Source organism: Salvia splendens, chromosome 2 (genome assembly GCF_004379255.2).
Source record: "Salvia splendens isolate huo1 chromosome 2, SspV2, whole genome shotgun sequence".
NCBI lineage: Eukaryota > Viridiplantae > Streptophyta > Magnoliopsida > Lamiales > Lamiaceae > Salvia > Salvia splendens.
Window position 1 is genome coordinate 38,094,284 of NC_056033.1, and position 19,474 is coordinate 38,113,757.

A 19,474-nucleotide genomic window follows, 5' to 3' on the forward strand; every position below is an offset into this window, starting at 1 on the left:
ACCTATCCACATCACTAATAACAATTATATAATTTAATTTACAATTGTATCAACATACATAATTTAATTTACGAGACAAATACGGAAAATTCGAATAATAATATTAAAATTTAAAAAGTACATTACTTTTAAAAAAAAGTACAACAATTTAAAAAAATTACAAAAAGTAAAAAGTACATTAATTTAAAAAAGTAAAACAAAATCACTCATCGCCGCCGTCCTCGTCTCCGTCGTCGCCCAACGCTTCTTCACTGCCGTCGCCGCCGCCTCCGTCGCAACCTGCTGCGCCCGCCTTTGCCCAACCGGGCGAGGTCGGCGACCGAACGACCGAGGAGTCGGGACCTCCTGGGCCGTCTCGGGGAGGTCTGACGAACCACCGCTGCTGCCGCTATAATCTCCGGTATAGTTCAGTCTCTGCCTCTTCGGCCAGCCAGCGTCGACGCCTGCCCGGAATTTCTCCGACTCGTTGAGCACAACGTAGCAGTTCCAGTAGGTGAACTCATAGTACTTCTTATCCGGATCGGGGTAGGCTCTTTCCGCAATCCTCCTGCAGTCTTCCTCTGTTTGGCCACTGGTCTGCATGCGGAGGGCGTTGGCGTACAAACCCGAAAATCGAGAGACGCCAGCCCTGATTCGGTCCCAGCACTTCCGGACCTCCTCCCCGGTGCACGGTCTCCCTTCAGGGCAAAATGCCCTGTAGGCTGCAGCTATCTTCGCCCACAAGTTGACGATCCTCTGGTTGTTTGAAACGAGAGGATCGTCGCAAACACTCACCCACGCCTTGGCAACCGCAACGTTCTCCGCGTCCGTCCACTTCCTCCGGCCCCGGATTTCGGCGCGGGGCTGCGACGACTCGCCGACCTTCTTCGCCTTGCCCTTCTTCTTACCCCGCCCTACTCCCTGGCTTTGAATGAGAGTTTCAGAAACGTCGTTAATATCAAAACCCAAGTCCGCTAAGGAGAAGGTCTCCGAATACTGTGCATCCGTTGGGGTCGATGTGTGCGAAGAACCGGTGGAAAAATCAAAAGTCGGCCGATAGGCGTTGTCCCCCCCGTGCGTCGCCTGCGACTGTGGAATCATATGTTGCGCCGGTGGCATCATCTGCTGCGCCGGTGGCTGCATGCCGGGTGCCCACCCCGGCATCATCTGCATAGGGGGCTGCATGCCGGGTGCCCACCCCGGAATCATCTGCTGCCACGGGTACACGTTGTAGTACCCGCTCATTGGAGGCCAACCACCTCCCCCAGGAGCCGGGGAAGTATGGGACCCTGCCCCGGGAGTCGGGGGCGTCTGAGACCCTACACCGGGAGCCGGGGGAGTCTGAGACCATCCCCCGGGATTAACTGGAGTACCTTCGTAGTTGTTCTCCATTGCTCGTTATTGATCTTGTACAGAAAGTAAGGTAGAGAGAGAGTACTCGTTAAAACAAGTGGTGCGAATGAAAATGAGGTTCAACGCGCGTATATATTGTGTTTTGCGAAAAAAAAAAAAAATATATTTAAATCCGACGCCGGTTTGGCGCCGATCCGGGAGCCACAATGGCGCCCGTGAGGATCGGCGTGGGAACCGGCGTCAGCGCGGGAATCGGCATGGCGACGCCGATTTTGACGCCGATTTCGCCCACGCCGGTTCCAATGGTTCGGCGTCAAACCGGCGTGGGCGAAAAATCGGCGCTCCGGTGGTGACGCCGACCATTGGAGATTCTCTTAATAATCGAAAATATTCAATTTTAGAAATGCACGAATAATATTCAACAGAATGGCCATCAAATATCAAATCAAATGTTGAAGGTGGGTTTGTCACCTAGTGACCAACTTAATGATGAAATATCAACTTTATTTGCATAGTATTATCTGTCGCTATTATCCTAGCTGCCACATTTCCAAGTCCAAAAATTTATATATTCATCACCATGCATAAATAAAATAAATAATGTCACAAATTGAGGAGCAATTTATTTGATTAGCTGTCAAGCTTTGTGCACCTAATTAGTAATATTAAGATTAAGGAAAAAATGGTTACAACAACTCCACACACCAATTTTATATAGTTGGCTCGATGTTGACATTATATATCACGATAGCCACTTTTTATTTCTTTTGGAACCACTATTATAAATTATTTCTCCTATATCATGATCACAGTTAACTTTATTGTATTGAATAAATTGGGGATACATTGATCAGATAACCATTACAGATTCGTACTTGTGTTCTAATTCAATAACTCATGTTTAAGTTTAACTTAGTAATTTTTTTTAACAATATTTATAACATTGTTCAATGTATAGTACTGATGGTTAATGACTTCATAATATGTAATGTATAATAACCATCATTTTGAACTTTTATTTTTAAATATATACGATAAGGATAAAAATATTTAGGTGTGTAAATATATTATACTCATATTAGTATGTGACAGATTCGATATTTTTGGCTGCCGGTTGTTAGGGTGGAATTCATTTTCCACCTCAATATTTTATCATTATCTGTTCTCAATCGTACAATTTTTAATTTTTCGACATTATGGCTGCCGGCTTAACTTTTACTGATTATTTATTTATTTTATTAATTTATGGAATAAAAACGAACTTGAATAAAAAGTAGCCGACACCGACTATTTAAAATATTCACATTTCGTCAAAAAGTTGTATACATGTAAAAAATAATGAATGCAATAAATACATTTTTTTTATCTAAATTTAATACTATATATTATCCGTTCACCCGTCATTAATCTCATAGTGCAATTTTGAGATGTCAAATAAAATATCTAATTTTATGTACTTTTATACACTCACTTTATTTTACTTATACTTTTTAAAATTTATATCGAATTAAAACGAAACATTTATTTATAGACAGTAAGAGTATAATTTCTTGGGTTACGGTTAAAATATACTACTCATTAGTTAGTTAAGTAAGTATATAATTGAAAAAAATAAAATAAAAGGGCACCTAAGATCACCTCTCACATTTATTATAACCCTAGAATAAATTTATTATTATTAATCTTTCTGCTTGTAAATTATCATACAACGAAACATTAATTAATTCACATTATAATCAAGATCACTAATATAATAATTTATAGAAGATTGCCCAGATGTGTACAAAACATCTGTGTAATTCACAATCGATTAAATTACATAGGAGTATATATATAGGGTTGCGTTAAAGATAGAACCATTCTTAAGTGTAGAACCTAGAACTCTACATATTTTATTCATTGGATGAGGAAAAAATGACGATCAAGATTAAAAATCATACATATTAGACTATGTTTTCACGACATTCCGGACTCAACATGTGAAAAAACTCACATGTTGATGGAAGAATGAATGAAACGAAGAAGAGTCCATGCATGCTTTATTTTTTCACTTCTCTGCATTCACCCATTAATAATAGTTTTGGTTGTAATGGGAAGTTGTTGTGCAAATCAACACCATTGGATTAAAAGATCTAACGACCTCCGTTTGACATTTGTTCTACGTTTAAGAATGGTTCTATCTTGATCACAATCCGTATATATATATATATATATATATATATATATATATATATATATATATATATATATATATATATATATATATACACACGCGGCTACGAGGTACTTGAATTGGTGCGTTAGCTAGAACCCTATTCACACCCTTGTAATAAAGAAAGGCAAGTAACAAAAATTATACTATTACCATACTTAAATAAAGTACAACAAATAATTGAGACAACAAAATGATGTAAAACAACAAAAAATATATTTAAAAATTCCATGACACAAATGATGCTTTGCTTGTAGAAAGATCTTATTGGATGGAGTATCATTTTTATAGAAAAGGTCCAAACTTTTTCATTTCCATCTTATAATCATGATTGACAGATTCGTCATAGTAATTCTTAATCCTTATCCTAATTAATTAATAATGACAACCAATTCATAATTACCTCATTAAATTATTCTCCCCCACCAAGTACAAATTTGCAGGTATAAACCGGGGCCCACAGATTCCTCCTCCTCTCTCTTAATTTTTCCGGATCCCTTCAATATTAGTATTTTTCTCGATTTTTCCAGCTCCAGAAATGAAGCAGAGCGAAGAGGGGTGGCAAGATTTCTTGTAAAACGAGCGAAAAATTAGTTTTTTATTTTGTTTTTTTGTGGAATCCCGCAGTTGATTCTTGACGGCTAAGAGATCAAGAATTATGGGATTTCCGGAATTTGCTTCTGGACCTCATCAAGATCTAGTTTTTTTGTATATAATTTCTTCTACACTCTTCTTACAAAGGTGAAATTCCAATTCAGGGGGATTTACTCTAGTTCTTTTCTCGAATTCAGCAATATTGCGTTTTAATGGAGTCCTGAATTGTTGCATGTTCTGTTGAGCTTTTGGTCGAACATATTACGATTGTCGGAATATAGTGTGAGTTTAGTTACATTGGCATAAGAAAGCTATGGAGATTTCAATATCTCTTGTTTTGTTCTTATCATTGTGCTTCCTGAAACGTCAGCAATTTGAAATGCTTTTGTTTGTTGACGATTTTGCCGTTATTTAGGTGTGTGAAAAACGAAGTAAAGAGTAGTTATTTCTGGCGTGGAACATTGAAAATTGATATGCTTGAAGAATGAATTAGACTTGTATTTTAGGAGGCTTGTTGTGAATAATTGTTGAAACTGCTTAACCTTTTAAATGGCAGCTGACATGAATATTCCTTTTTCTCTAGTTCATTTAGGAGGCAATAAATTATTGTGTGTTGCTGTTATTTCCATTTCATGTTGTAGGATTCTCTACTAGTTGACTTCTTAGGTAATTTATCTTCTGCAGAAAAGGTCATTTTCTATGATTGAAAATTTTGCATATGTCATCTATATATATGAGTTCACACAATAGCTGGTTTTTGGGGTTATGTACAGTTAATTGTCTATAAAAGTTGTTATTTCCTCTGTTTTTTTTCATGTATCTGGAAGAGGTCTTCTTTATGTGTCTATCCAGTATCCACCTATAACTTCAATTGTAAAGGTGTTGTTCGATATATTAGTATTTCTAGAAAAATACGGAGTGGCATCGTTGTCTATTAAGTTTAAGCTTGGAGAAGATGAATCTGTGCTATCTTACTTATCTCTAATGTGCATGAATTCATGCCTACAGATAGATTAATCTGGAGTTATACTTTCTGTTAGCGTGAATCTTTTACTGACAACAATTTCATTTTATCTGTTGTATTTATCTAGGAGGGGTTGATTGGCTCCGAGGGCTCCCATCACAATTAACTACCTTAATTGAGCAACAGGTGGCCTCAAAGTGCAACCTTTTAACTCTAGGTCGTTGTGGTTGCTTGATGCCTTGGTGGCTGATCATTTTTCTCCAGAGCCATAGTATTTTTTCATTTATATTACTGGTAATTTCCTATTTCCTGTATAACTTGTGTCAAGAACCTTTTCGTAAATATATAAACGAATTAAGTGTGTGAAATCTTTATTTAGTTGAGAAATAAAATGCCTTGAATCATGTTGCCCAATCATTTCCTTAATTATTAATCTATTTAGCTTGAGAAAAGTTATCCCTCTATGGTTCTGATTATCTTTCCTCATTCAAACAGGATGGACTTGACACCATTAAGATGTCTTATTAACAGTATTTCTCGATTCATTCATCTGGTAACATGCCGCGTATCGAGTACGATGCCAGCTGAGAATGATTATCAGAATTTGGTTTCTATGTTAAAGCATTTGAAACCAGTACTTGATGATGTTTCCGATCACAAAGCACCAATGGATGAGGCATTGTTTAAAGAATGTGAAGAGTTGGATATAGCTGTGAATGAGACCAGAGAGTTCCTTGAGAAATGGTCCCCAAGAACGAGCACGTTACTGTGTGTTAGTACCTTCTGATTACACATGATCTGATTCTCCAATAATCACATATCAATTCGATAATCATGGGAAATCAGTAATGATAGACTGTTTCTACCGAGAATTACTACAGTTCTAAAATATACTGATAATCTGTGTTTTCAGGTACTGCAAAGTAAGCCATTGCTCTTGAGCATCCAGATTGCCTCAGTCAAGTTATCTTGCATTCTTTGCAAAATATATGAATCATTACCAACTCCTTCAACCCTAGCACATGTGCAGGTAAGAAGTTATTACAGAGACTTGCTCCATCGCCCCTTTTCAATTATATACTCATTTGATAGATTTTGCAATATTGATTCCTGACCTTTATCTCCCCCCCCCCCCACTTTTTCATTCTATTTTTCTTTGTTTTTAAGTTTGCTTCTTTTGTGTGTGGAGGGAGTGTATTTCTACCTTTATGATACAATGCAGTTAATGACAAGAGAATACTTAACTTATGTATCATGTTCAGCTTTCTGTGCAAGAGTGTCAGAATCTGAAGCTAGGGAAACTAGCTGACGAGATAGAAGAGATTCTGAAAAGCAAAAAAGACGGAAAAGTTCCTGGTGTTCAGCAGCTTATCAACATAATTGAGACCTTCCACCTGACATCTAGTGATGAAATTTTGAATGAGTATATTGCACTTGAGAAGGAGAAACAAAGAGCTGAAGGCAGCGACATAAAAGGGGATTTAGATCACATTTCCAATATTGTTGATCTTTTGTCTCACGTTCGTGATTATGTTGTTAATCTCGAGAAATTTAAAGCCATAGGTGGCATTCAGATTCCTTCACATTTCCTCTGCCCATTGTCTTTGGAACTGATGTTAGATCCTGTGATTGTTGCTTCGGGCCAAACTTATGAGCGTGCTGCTATTCAGAAATGGTTGGATAACAGACTTGGGATATGCCCCAAAACCGGTTACAAGCTTTCCCATAAGAATCTTATCCCCAACAACACCGTTAAAGCTCTCATAACAAATTGGTGCAATGAAAACAATCTAGAACTTGGTAGCAAGTGTGAAAAATCTGTTATAGAAAGAGTCTGTCCCCCTTCTGAGCATGCCGGTAATGAAGATGATAGCCAATGTCCTCCGCAAAGTGGTAATTCTGCATCTGGATCCTCGTTTGGACACGGTATGGAGACTCAGAATCGCGGTTCCAGAGGGGTGAACGAGAAACTTGATGAGTCTTCTCCAGAGCATTCATATGTACATAGCCGGAGTGAGTCAGAGTCCAGTGCTGTGTCCAGCATAGATTCTGTTGCAACAGCAGAAACTGAAAATGCAAGTAAATCAAGTAAGCAGGAAAATCCGATTGATAAGTTAGATGATACAAAGTCTGCCTGTTCCACTTCTCTTGTTAATAAAGCTGGTGGGGCTTCTCATTCTTCACATGGAAGGCAGCACAGTGCCAAAACAATGGGTGAAATGGTTGCCAATGGAAAACACACTCCATCTAGAGCTGTGTCGCTTCAATCTGAGTCCCGGTATGATGTATTGACTTCTACTTCCCATGTGGAAAAACTCGTCAACAACCTGAAGAGTGTTTCAAATGAACTACAAACTGGAGCCGCCAGAGAATTGCGGCTTCTTGTGAGGTCTAATATGGAAAACCGCATCATTATTGGTGAATGTGGGGCTATTGCCCCGTTGATTGGACTTTTACACTCAGATGTCAAGGAAACACAGGAACATGCTGTCACTGCTCTTTTGAATTTATCTATAAACGAAAACATCAAGGCCAGGATTGCGGAAGAAGGTGCTCTAGAACCACTAATTCATGTTCTTAAAACTGGAAATGAAGGAGCCAAAGAGAATGCTGCTGCTGCTCTTTTTAGTATCTCACGTTTAGATGAGTACAGGATAAAGATTGGTCGATCTGGGGCAATCAAACCCTTGGTTGATCTTTTAAGAACAGGTACTATCAGAGGAAAGAAAGATGCTGCAACCGCGTTATTTAACCTATCTATCTTTCACGAGAATAAGGCTCGTATAGTACAAGCTGGAGCAGTGAAGCCTTTGGTGACCTTGTTGGATCCCGAATCAGAGATGATCGATAAAGCTGTGGCTCTACTTTCAAATTTGTCAACCATCGCTGAAGGATGCTCAGCAATTGCTCGAGAAGAGGGCATTCCATTACTTGTCGAGATAGTCGATACAGGGTCCCAAAGAGGAAAGGAAAATGCAGCTTCGATACTGTTGCAGCTATGCATCAATAGTCCTAAATATTGTCGGAGCATTTTGCAAGAAGGAGCGGTTCCGCCTCTTGTGGCATTATCTCAGTCCGGCACTCCTAGAGCTAAGGAAAAGGTACATAGTTTAGATTTTTCAATACAATAACCGTATTTCGTGCTCTTATTTTGAGACTAAACACCGCAAATTCTCCCTGCCCCCGGTCTGTTATGACATTCTACTACATTGCTTGAATGCAATAACACTATTTGTCTTCTCTCATTCGAACCAGGCTCAACAGCTTCTGAGTCACTTCCGCAATCAGCGTGAGAGCTCTGCAGCAAGAGGGAGATCGTGAAAAGGGGGGAAAGAGCCACTCCTCTGGTGGACTATTGTAGGTCAATTTCTTTATTTTACAGACTCGCGGTCGTGAGCTCTTGAGACGTTTTCATTTTATTGCTCCATAAATGGCTGTTGCTTCACCTGGAGGTTTTGATTTGATTTGATTTTTTTTTCCTGTGTCCATCGCTGAAATTCGTTCCTAGTCTGTACAGTAGTTTTTGTATATATATTTGCTTAATCTCTTTTGAAGAAGTTTTGTTGATTCTCTTGCTCTGATTCTGCTGCATCAGCTTGGTCGAGTGTGTTTATTTTCTCGAGTTAGATTAGCTTGGCCAAACTGAATTTGGATCCAATATCCATTGAGATCAAAACATGAGACCAGTTAGAGCTTTGATGCTTATACAATGCCAGATGATTTTTGTTTGCAGTGCCTTAGTGTGATCAAAGATGCGATTTTTGCGTTTGAATCATGGTAGGCTAGGCTAGCTTGATTAATTCTTAATTAGGAAAGGGAATATATGAAAATTTATGAACGTGTTTTGGCATAGAAATGTCACGCATTGCACTCCACTCCATTTAGCTTGTATAGTTGCAACAAGGAAATGCTCATTCCAAGAAATAATCTATTTTCTCAGTTAAATTAAGATTCTTGAATAAGCGAAAAACCTAAATGCTCTCTTCAGCCCTAAAATATAGACCACTTTTGCCATTTTGGTTTGTCTTTTAAAATTTGTTACTTTCATTTTTGGTAAGTTTTTTTGTTTTTAATAAGAGCATCCACAGTGGGCGCCCTAAAGCCCGCCCTATGCACCGCCACGTCAGCATTTTATCCTCCTACCCTTCCATCTGTAGTGGGGCGCCCTAAGGCGCGCCCCTAAGCATTTTCTTCTATTTGAATACTTAAATAACTACAAAAATTGGGGAAAACCTTCATTTCATTTGTAAAATTAATACATTACAATGCGAATTAAAAAAACGCAAACTCATCGACGGCGTCGTCGTGGTTCATTTTGGTTTGTGAGAGATGGAGAAACGTGAGAGATGAGAGAAATGAGAGATGCGAGAAATGTTCGTATGAAAAATAGAATGACAATCGAGGTTTAAATAGACAAATTTCAAATTTTAAAAATAGAAAAAAATAAAAGCGCGTTGCATCGTTCGCGGCGCCCACAGTGGACGGACGATGGCGCGGACGATGCCCTATAGTCCGCGCTTCGTCCGCGGACTAAGCGTAGGGCGCGGACGACGCATCGTCCGTCATCCGACCCACTGTGGATGCTCTAAGGTGGTTCTCATTCTTTACTAACAAAACTTTAATCATTTTTTTTTATCTCTATTCTATTTTACTAAGTTTGCATTAGAACTTTAATCATTTTTTTTCTATCTCTATTCTATTATTTATGAATTCTCTACTTTCAAAGGACGAAGAGAGTAGTTAACACAATTGAGGTGACACAGTTCTTAATACTCTCTCTGTCCCTTAAGAATATGCACTCTTTCCTTTTTAGTCGGTCCCACAATAATATGTATTTTCTAATTTTGAAAAGTCTTTTCTCTCTAATGAGGTGAGACTCATTCTCCACTAATAATACTTTATTTACTTTTTCTCTCTACCCCGCTTTTACTTCACTAATTTTACATTAAAACCCGCGCGACCCCAAAATGCATATTCTTTGGGGACGAAGGGAGTAAAAGATAGTTGTAATACTGCAAATGGAAAATTAGTCACACCTTAAAAGCATCGGGTACATTATTTGTAATGGAAAACAAAGAGTTGTGAATGTTTAAAGGTCAACCTGAGCATTGTTTTACTATATTATTCATAAGTCTCACATCATTTTAACCTCATTTCCTTTTTAAGAAACTCCACTTAACTATTCATGGATCTCACCTTTTATATTTTTAAATTTTATTATTTTTATTTATTCATTATGAAATCTTATTGAAATACATAATTACGTAAAAATTAAAGTATTAAAATATATAATTAATAAAATATTCAAAAAAAAATTATAAATCCTAAAAAATCCCAACAAAATTTAACTAGAGGCTCAACTCCTTTTCGAGTGTCGCAATCATCTTCCACTGCGATTCCAGTAATGGCAAAGTATTGTTGATTGTGTTAGTATTATAAGTTTTATACAAATAGCCAAATAAAACACTTGTACGTGCTTGATAAAACCGATGCCTCTTCACTTGCCCTATCCCTATCCCTCCGACGCCTTCATTCCAATCGAATGGTGGTGCTGCTGTCCTAACTTTCACTCATAAATGTACCATGCCGCCGCTTGTCGATTATTGGTTCATCTCATCGGGTCTGAGCATGAACTCCACTCTATTCCTCATGCTCACTTGTCAATGTCACAATTAAACCTTTTCCTAGTTCAACACCTACTTAAAAGGCTCCTTGTTGTCGGTTTCATAGAGATTTTGAGCGTAATTCTCATGATATCCGTTTAACTTGATTCACTTGCCCTCCTCGTTGATCCACTGCCCATTGATCATCACCCCCAAAATAGTGCCAAAATTTGTAGAGAAAATTGAGGGTAGAAGATCATTTTTTAATTTAAATAAAGTTACCAGTTAGAATTTGATATTTATAGATGAGTGAAAAAGGTACTATAAGGATGGAAAAAAATAAAAATTGATGGAAATCTATTGGCTAATAGATACTTCCTCCTTCCTTCTCATATTACTTGTATTTTTTATTTTAGGTGGTAAATTTAGGATTAATTTTTTTAGTATAATTAAATTAGTATCTTTAAGTATAATGAGAATCACTTAATAAAGAAACACTTAATTAACTCTTAAGTACTCTAATTCTTACTTAAAATTGAAATAATGTAAGTAGTTTGAGATGGGCTGAAATAGAAAAGTGCGAGTAACATGAGACACATGAAGGAGTACTATATTTGAATAGTGCGGTAAAATTTTGATTTCTTTTAATAATTAATTAAATATTTTGAAAAAGAAGCCACTCGCAGGCCCACGAGTGGTTTCATACAATGTCTCTATTGGCTGAGGGGGGTTGGGCGTGTGGCGATACCTACCTCACCCCTCCCTCGCTCTCCGCGCTATGACACACCCACAATGTATTCCTTATGCGTTTCATTCCGTTGGAATTTGGAAAGAAATAAAAGGCAATAATTGCAGATACTTTAAAGAAAAAAATAAATAAGTTGATATATTAAGATATTTATTATAGGGAATATTATAAATGGAAAGACAAATTATGTAATTTTTTGGAACAAATGAAGTAATAATTTGTATGATTATCTTGTATTAGTAGCATCAAACAAGACATCATGGTTTGGTAGCTTAAAACAGGGACATGCTAATATGCACCTTTTTTCGCTTTTCTATTTTACCTAACAATTAAGAGCCCCCCACGATGCTTTCATCCCAAATTCCAGACAACTCACTTCACCTAATATTTCAAATTTTCGACTTTCATTACTTGTCCTACTTATCCACATAACTTCTGGTAAAAAAAACACTTTAACATAATTTAATTCGATTTGTCCTTGTAATATAATTTCAGGATTTTTCTCCCCAATCAATAGCAATGTACAGGATCTATGCTCAATTATTGAATTTTGATGAAACTTTATGTACACCAACTTAAGAACCCCCCAATAATTACTTATAAGCTTTTATCTTCATCTGATTTTGCTAACGAGTTGGATCTCCATCCAATTTTATGTCGACATGGCTCGCTGATAATAAAACTTGGCCAAATCGGTAGACGACGCCACTTACTGAAACATCGTCGTTTTTACGTAATCTGCCCGTTATTGCAGTAATCTATTTGAATACGAGAGCCACATTAATTCAAAATTGAGCTTCGTTAGCAAAAAAATTTACTGCTATCGACGATAATTTTGAATTTAATCTATTTTGAATTGAATTAAATTACATGTTGCTAGCTCTATTTCATTTTCTAGTTTTCTTGTTAACTTGAACATTTAATTTATCTAATTTATTGAAGGATAAATGTCTTACTAGCTTAAATATATCATTTAATCATATCTCCAACGATTTTAAAATCATTGGCTGAAAAAGCTTCTTGAATGATATTTATAACTCGATATTTAATTCGCCGGTCTCTTTCTTTAGGAGAAGCTGTACAGTCGTAGAGACGTCTGTATAGTAAAATTATACGTAAAATCTAATCTCAATGTCTCTACTTTTTTGGGGTTTTGTCGTCTATTATTTCGTTCTCATTTGTAGGTGAGATTTAGAGCATCCGCAGCGGTGGCGGTTGGCGCCACCGCCGTCCGTGCCAGCGGCAAGGCGAAGAACCGCCGCCGCTGCAACCGCGCCGCTGGCACGGCGCTGCTCGATGTATCGAGCACGTCCGTGCCAGCGGACGCACACGTGTCACTCTCCCATTCGCCAACGGCATAGCCGTTGGTTTCAAACAATTTTTTATTTTTTTTTTAAAAATCGGTTTTTATTAAAAAAACCGATAAAAAAAAAAAAAAAATTTTCACTTCCCCAAAAAATTATATCCGTTTATAACCGTTTTTCCCCACTTTTTAATTTTTTTTTTATTTTTTTTACCCCAAAAATACACACTTTCATCTATAAATACCCCCAATTTCACTCCCAAAAATTCACACTTTCACTACACAATTCTCATCATCATTCTCTCATCTCCATTCTCATCTTCAATCTCTCATATCCATTTTCATCTTCCTCTCACACCCTACAACACCACTATGTCCAGTAACGACGACAACCCAAGCGGCTCTCACGGTTGGAACCCCGAATGGTTCGGTTCGCAACCGTTTCCTAGTCCGGAAACGGAATATTCGGCCCCTCCTCTCACCCAAGATTCGGGCGTTCCGAGTGGCTACCGGCCATACCCAATCGACGATCAAGGTGCCTCCGATGGGCGCTACGGGTGGACACCGGAGCCTAGGCCTCGCGCCCCTTCCCAAATGCCGAATCCTCCATCTCGCGCCGGTGTCCGCACACCGTACTCACCGGCGGAGATGGAAAGATTGTTCAAGGCGTACTTGGAAATCTCCGAAGATGCGGTGGTTGGAACGAACCAATCCGGCGATCACTTTTGGTGGCGCGTCTCTAGCCGGTACAATGGGCCGCCGGGAACGATCGAGCGCAACGAGAGTATGGTGCGCAACTGCATCGGCCGAGCCAACGAAGAAATTGGCAAGTTCAACGGCTATTTCATCCAGGAGTCCCGGAATGCCGGGAGCGGCCAAAGCGAGGTCGACATCATCACCGCCTCGCTGAGCACCTACCAATCCATGAACGGTAAGTCGTTCAAATATCTTAACGTTTGGCAGGAGACGCGGACGCACCCGAAGTATAAGGGAGGCATAACATCCTCCTCTAGCGGCTCCTCCAAACGCTCACGGTCGGTAGCACTATCCGACTCCGGCTCGGAAGAAGTGGCTAGCCAACTCGCCGGAGCTAACTTGGGTAGCCCCGATGCCGGACCAAGCGGTTCCCGACGCCGACCGCAAGGTAGGAAGAAGGCGGCGGCCGAACGACGTCGCGCCGCGACTCCATCTGCCCCTGCTCCCGAACCCGCACCCTATGTTCCACCTCCACCCCCGAACAACTCGTTGTGGGCCCTTTTGGCCCAACTCAATATGGCCGATAGGTCAACTATGACCCCCACGCAACTTCAAACGCACGAGTCCATGATATTGGGTCTCCAAAAACAATTGGGGTTGGTGCCGCCGGATGCGTAGTCTTCCTCGGGTTATATTAGCCAATAATTATGTAATTTTTAATTTTTAGGAGTTTAATTATGTAATTTTTAATTTTTAGTATTTTAATTATGTAATTTTTAATTTTTAGGATTTTAATTATGTCTTTTTATTTTATTTGTAATTTGTAATTTTTATTGTGGTTTTTTTAATGAATTTTAGTATTATGAAAATGTTGTTGTGTAATTGAATTTTATATTAATTGTGCTCGTCCTTGCGGAAGAGCACAGTTGTGGGTGTTGTGCTCTTGCCAGAGAGCAGGCATGAATAGTACCGCCCGGGCCCACAACCGTGCCGCTGGCAAGAGCACGGTTGTGGATGCTCTTATGCCACGTATAAGATACTACTTCGTCCACTTAATGTGAACATGACAATGAAAACCTTACAATATAATCATAATTCATAAGGTGTAATGATAATTATCAAACAATTAATTAAAACGTATTAATTTTAATTTTCTATACACAACCAATATTGCTCCACAACACCTATTACAATCCATGCCAACAAATTAAAAATATAAACATCACCGATGATGCACATGAATTTTGTGTTTGCTGCTTAATTTTCTTATCTTAAAAAAATTTGCATGAACATGAATTTTTGTAATTTTTATTATAACTTTATTAAGGGTAAAATATTGCATTTAATAGTACGTATATAGTATGAGATGGCATAAAAGTGATGCACTAAAAGTTAAGGATTGGAAATAGATTTGGATTTGGAAGTGACAGTGGGGAGGTTCCTATAATGGTAGAACATGATTCGTGCAGGAATAGAGGCGATGCTCTTGTTAGAAATTCAAACTGTTTTCAAGTCTGCGACCAACACTCACCACAGTGTTTTTTTAGTATTACCATTTCTCAGCCATCAATGTGTCTTACGTTGTTAGGCACCCATCACAATGCTCTTTTACCTCTTATATATACACATCTTTCGTCAAATTATGTTATTGCAATCGGAATCAGATCCATGAAACAGAACTCGTGGGATTTAATTAGATTGTCAGCAGTGTTGAAATGCAGAAGCAATGTGCGGTGGTCGTCACCAACAATGGATGGTAGACAAAGAATGAAAATAAACCTTAACCTTGTATTTGAATTTAGTGGAGATCTCCACCGACCCCACCTGAATCCGGCATTGATGCAATACCATTTATCTCCATTGATTGCAATACATGTTATCAACTACGTACTGTCTCACATTTAGTCAATTAGACCACGTTTCTTCTCGTGTCTATATGTTAATTAATTGCATATTAATTTCACATGTATTAAAACTTTTTTAGTACATGGAGAGGTTGAAGTTTGATTTATTAATCGCAGTTCTACAATTTTTTAATGTACTTGTTTGTTTAATTTTCTTATTTTCGTATATAAGCTAGGAGTGCATGCGATGCATATTAATCTGTATGATAAATTTATCATTCAATATACTATAGAATATTTGTTAATTGCTCCATAACTTATAAGCGGGTTCGATACTATATGAATTTAGGACGAAAACATGTAGTAGTGGTAGTAAAAATTTTAATAATTTTTTAGATGACTACTGATGTATATAACTTCAAAATGGATCTCAGAACTCAGTTATTGTATTTCAGACTACAAACAAGATAATGCTCGCAAATCAATTATGATCTTTTCAACATTCAGACAGAATGGTACTCCTAACAAGTAAAAAATATCCATTAAGTTCCATATACGAAATTAGTTGTGTACCAAAATAAAAGTAGTAATATTTCCAAGATTGAATTGGTGAAATTATTTATACTAAAGTCTGAATCGTAGTCTTCAAAATTCTCAACCCCCAATAAATTTGGACTGTTATTATGAATAAATTGTTGTAGTACCGACATTAAATCATAGTTAGGCACTATTTTGATAACACAATAATTCCCATTGAAGTGATCCAAACCCATAATTGTACGGCCTCGGCGTCAAAATTGAGGGTTTTGCTTTATTAAATGTTATTAACATTTAACAACAGTCATCTTCATTACTCCCATCTTAAATTTCAACCTTTTTTCCTGTCTCCATCTCAACGACTCAACCTACTGTCTGCCTCTTTCCATTTTCACCATTGCCCTAACTCTCTCTCTCTCTCCCACAGTCCATTAACAAGCAACAAAGTCAGTTGTTTCCCCTATTTTTGGGAAAACAAATCTACATCTCTTCCCAGTAGTATTTCATTTGATCATTAATACTAGTATATATATATAAAAAGATTCAAATTCAACAGTATCAATATAGCAGTATTTCCTTTCTCTCTCATGCATCCATCTATCTATCCATCCATCCATCAATCTAAGCTTGGTTTAACCTCTCTCTAAAATGGCAATCTTCTGATATATCAATCAACCGAACCCCTCCTTTTCCCATTCCCCTTTTAGCTTGGTTTAATATTTATGATTGTAAGTTTGATTGCTCCACTGTTTCAATTCACTCAAAACCCCCTTTCTATAAATTCATCACACACTCTTCCCCTCTTTTCAAACACTCAAACCCTAGACACATGAATCCCCCTCTTTAATTTGATACATCAAATCTCAAATTAGGTATTCCGAATTCCGAATTCCATGGATTCGTCGCCGTTCCCGGAGGTGGAGAGCTCGAACTCGGAGAACAGCAGCGTCAACACCGGCGGTGCCACCGCCTCCTCCTCCGCCGCGCCGTCTTCCGGATCCGCCACACTCAGCCGCTACGAGAACCAGAAGCGGCGCGACTGGAACACGTTCGGGCAGTACCTGAAGAACCACCGGCCGCCGCTGTCGCTCAGCCGGTGCAGCGGCGCGCACGTGCTGGAATTCCTCCGATACCTAGATCAATTCGGGAAGACTAAAGTCCACACCCCAATCTGCCCGTTTTACGGCCACCCGAACCCCCCCGCCCCCTGCCCCTGCCCGCTCCGGCAGGCCTGGGGCAGCCTCGACGCGCTGATCGGCCGCCTCCGCGCCGCCTACGAGGAGAATGGAGGCAAGCCGGAGACGAACCCCTTCGGCGCCCGCGCCGTCCGCCTCTACCTCCGCGACGTCCGCGATCTGCAGTCCAAGGCGAGGGGGATCAGTTACGAGAAGAAGAAGCGGAAGCGCCCCCCGCAGCAGCAGCCCTCCGCCGCATCGCCGCCGCCTCCCGGTGAAGGTTAAGTCATGTATTTGTTTCTACTATCTGAGATTAATCTTTAATGATTAATTAATTATCAACCTTTAAATTTTTAGGGTTAGATTTGATCTACTGTGTTGTACTCTAGTAGTAACGCTAGCAAAATAATTGTTATATTATTATTATTATGATTTTGTTTTGAAATATGTGCTGAGTATTTTGTGAGTGTTAACAGCAGTTTCAGCTTTGAATGAATTAATGGATGAGTGCTTTTGTCTTTTGCATGACTAGTTTTTTGCTCTCTTGCTTACTTTTCATGGGTTTTATTGTGTGTGTTAAATCAGCAGCTTTACTGTCTCTGATCAAAGAAATCAGATTTTTCTTTGAATTTGGGAGATTATTGGACTGATAGTTCGTGTGGAAGTGAATTAATCAATCTGTGTAAACTCAAATTAATTGGTCCCATAACTGAGTGTAGTGCTGTCATTTCAGTGGCAGAATTGATCAAATTGGCAGACAGAAAGGAAAACTAACCTAAATAGTTTTCAAAATAATTGGTTGTATAAATGTTTGAAATTGGAAACTTTTTTATTTGTTTCAAAAACTTGAAGGGAAAACTATATGGTTGTTGTATCCAAAATTCTGAAAGTAAAGGATCACATTCTTGCTGACAGTTTTTCTTTTTCTAACATGTTTAAAGAAAATGTTTCTTTAAACATGAAATTCTTCAATTTTACCGACAACTAGCATATTATTGGCCCTATCTCCCTTCTCCTTCCAATCTATAACTAAGCCATTATTTTTATATGAGTTGTTTCTATAATTACCAACATTATATATATGATGCATGTTAAGCTATTGACTTAACGTGGTATACCTATGTATATAATTAATTATTGAAATAGTAACATTCTATATATTTATATGTATTATCAAGATTTGGTATGATGGATTGTTAAACTTGTGATTTCCATTTAAGATTATCTTATTAGCATGATCATTGTCATTTTCGTCCTTTGACTCCTTTCTTTGATCCAGTGTGTAAACCCTAAGAGACATGTACATCTCTCTCTCTCTCTCATTAGAAGGGAAATGATTCCATTTCACAATAATGTCCAAAGAGAAAATACCAAGAATCAAACAGCTAGGAATATAAGTACCCACCGAGAAGAAGAAAAACTAGGAAACTGTGGAAATCCAGTCCGAAAAACTATCCATATTCATTGCGTATAAACATTTATTGAAGACTTCATATTGTACTAGTAACATTTATTTCATTTTGAGAGAATAGTTTTTTGTTCAGTTTCGGTGATCATACTACATTCTACGATTCTAAGCATTGTTTTGCTAAGCTTTATATTAAGATCAGTTATGTAATCAACAAATGATAAATTAAACATGCATATCAAAATTTTCATTTAATTAGCAACAATTTTTAGGGTTTTCAGTATACTTTGCCTCTTTCACCAAAAGAGAATAGTATTATTGGCAGACAATATTTTTTTGCATATAATATATTATACTAATAACGTACCTATTAATAGTACTGCAGGTTATGCTTTGGAATCTAAATACAGTCTTCAAAATTAAAGAAAAATCTCAAATTGGAAAATTAACATATCATTTCTAGCTCTCTCTATATACACACACAATAGCAGGTATATATACATTGACATACACATGCATACGTATAAAGCTTTAATTATACACAGCTTCTCAGGGAGTACAATTTTTCAAAGAACAGTATATTTTCGATTGTAATTATTTTTATATTTGATATGCACACCGAATAAGTTGATAAAATTTATGTATGGAACTACTTTAAATTAGCCAGACACATCAAATGATCTATGTTTTCCATCTGTATATCTAGGCATGAGCTAGCATTAATTATGAGTTGGAAGAAAATAATCCATCTTTAATTGTATTAATCCATTTCTGCCTTATGTGTATGATAGCCTTTAATTCTACACATTAATGCTATTTATTATGCAAGGACACTTTTAATTTATAGTACCAAATTATAAAAGGATACACAAGAATGAAAACCTAGCTTGCCATTTTCAGCTGAGCTCGAGACTCGAGTGTTGCTCATTCAAAACAAATTTATATATTAGGGCAACAATTTATTAAAGATTCTACAGTCTTGACAATTTTTGCATTGAACTCTTACTCACGCATCCATAGTATATTTGTATGTATGTATATATTAAAAAAAATTGACA

General features: G+C 37.9%; 2 protein-coding genes across 2 annotated transcripts; both read left to right on the top strand.

Moving 5' to 3' along the window:
* The first annotated feature begins 3,974 nt into the window (after positions 1 to 3,974).
* On the top strand, positions 3,975 to 8,683 carry LOC121792637 (U-box domain-containing protein 3-like). Its single transcript, XM_042190652.1, has 6 exons — positions 3,975 to 4,285; positions 5,230 to 5,396; positions 5,598 to 5,874; positions 6,016 to 6,132; positions 6,365 to 8,203; positions 8,358 to 8,683. The coding sequence occupies exons 3-6, from the start codon at positions 5,599 to 5,601 to the stop codon at positions 8,421 to 8,423; spliced, it is 2,298 nt and encodes a 765-aa protein (XP_042046586.1). The 5' UTR covers positions 3,975 to 4,285; positions 5,230 to 5,396; position 5,598; the 3' UTR covers positions 8,424 to 8,683.
* Positions 8,684 to 16,181: 7,498 nt separating this feature from the next.
* LOC121792639 (protein LIGHT-DEPENDENT SHORT HYPOCOTYLS 3-like) lies at positions 16,182 to 17,533 on the top strand. The gene has a single exon (XM_042190653.1). It carries the CDS (start codon positions 16,727 to 16,729, stop codon positions 17,291 to 17,293), a length of 567 nt encoding a protein of 188 aa, XP_042046587.1. The 5' UTR covers positions 16,182 to 16,726; the 3' UTR covers positions 17,294 to 17,533.
* The last annotated feature ends 1,941 nt before the right edge of the window (positions 17,534 to 19,474 follow it).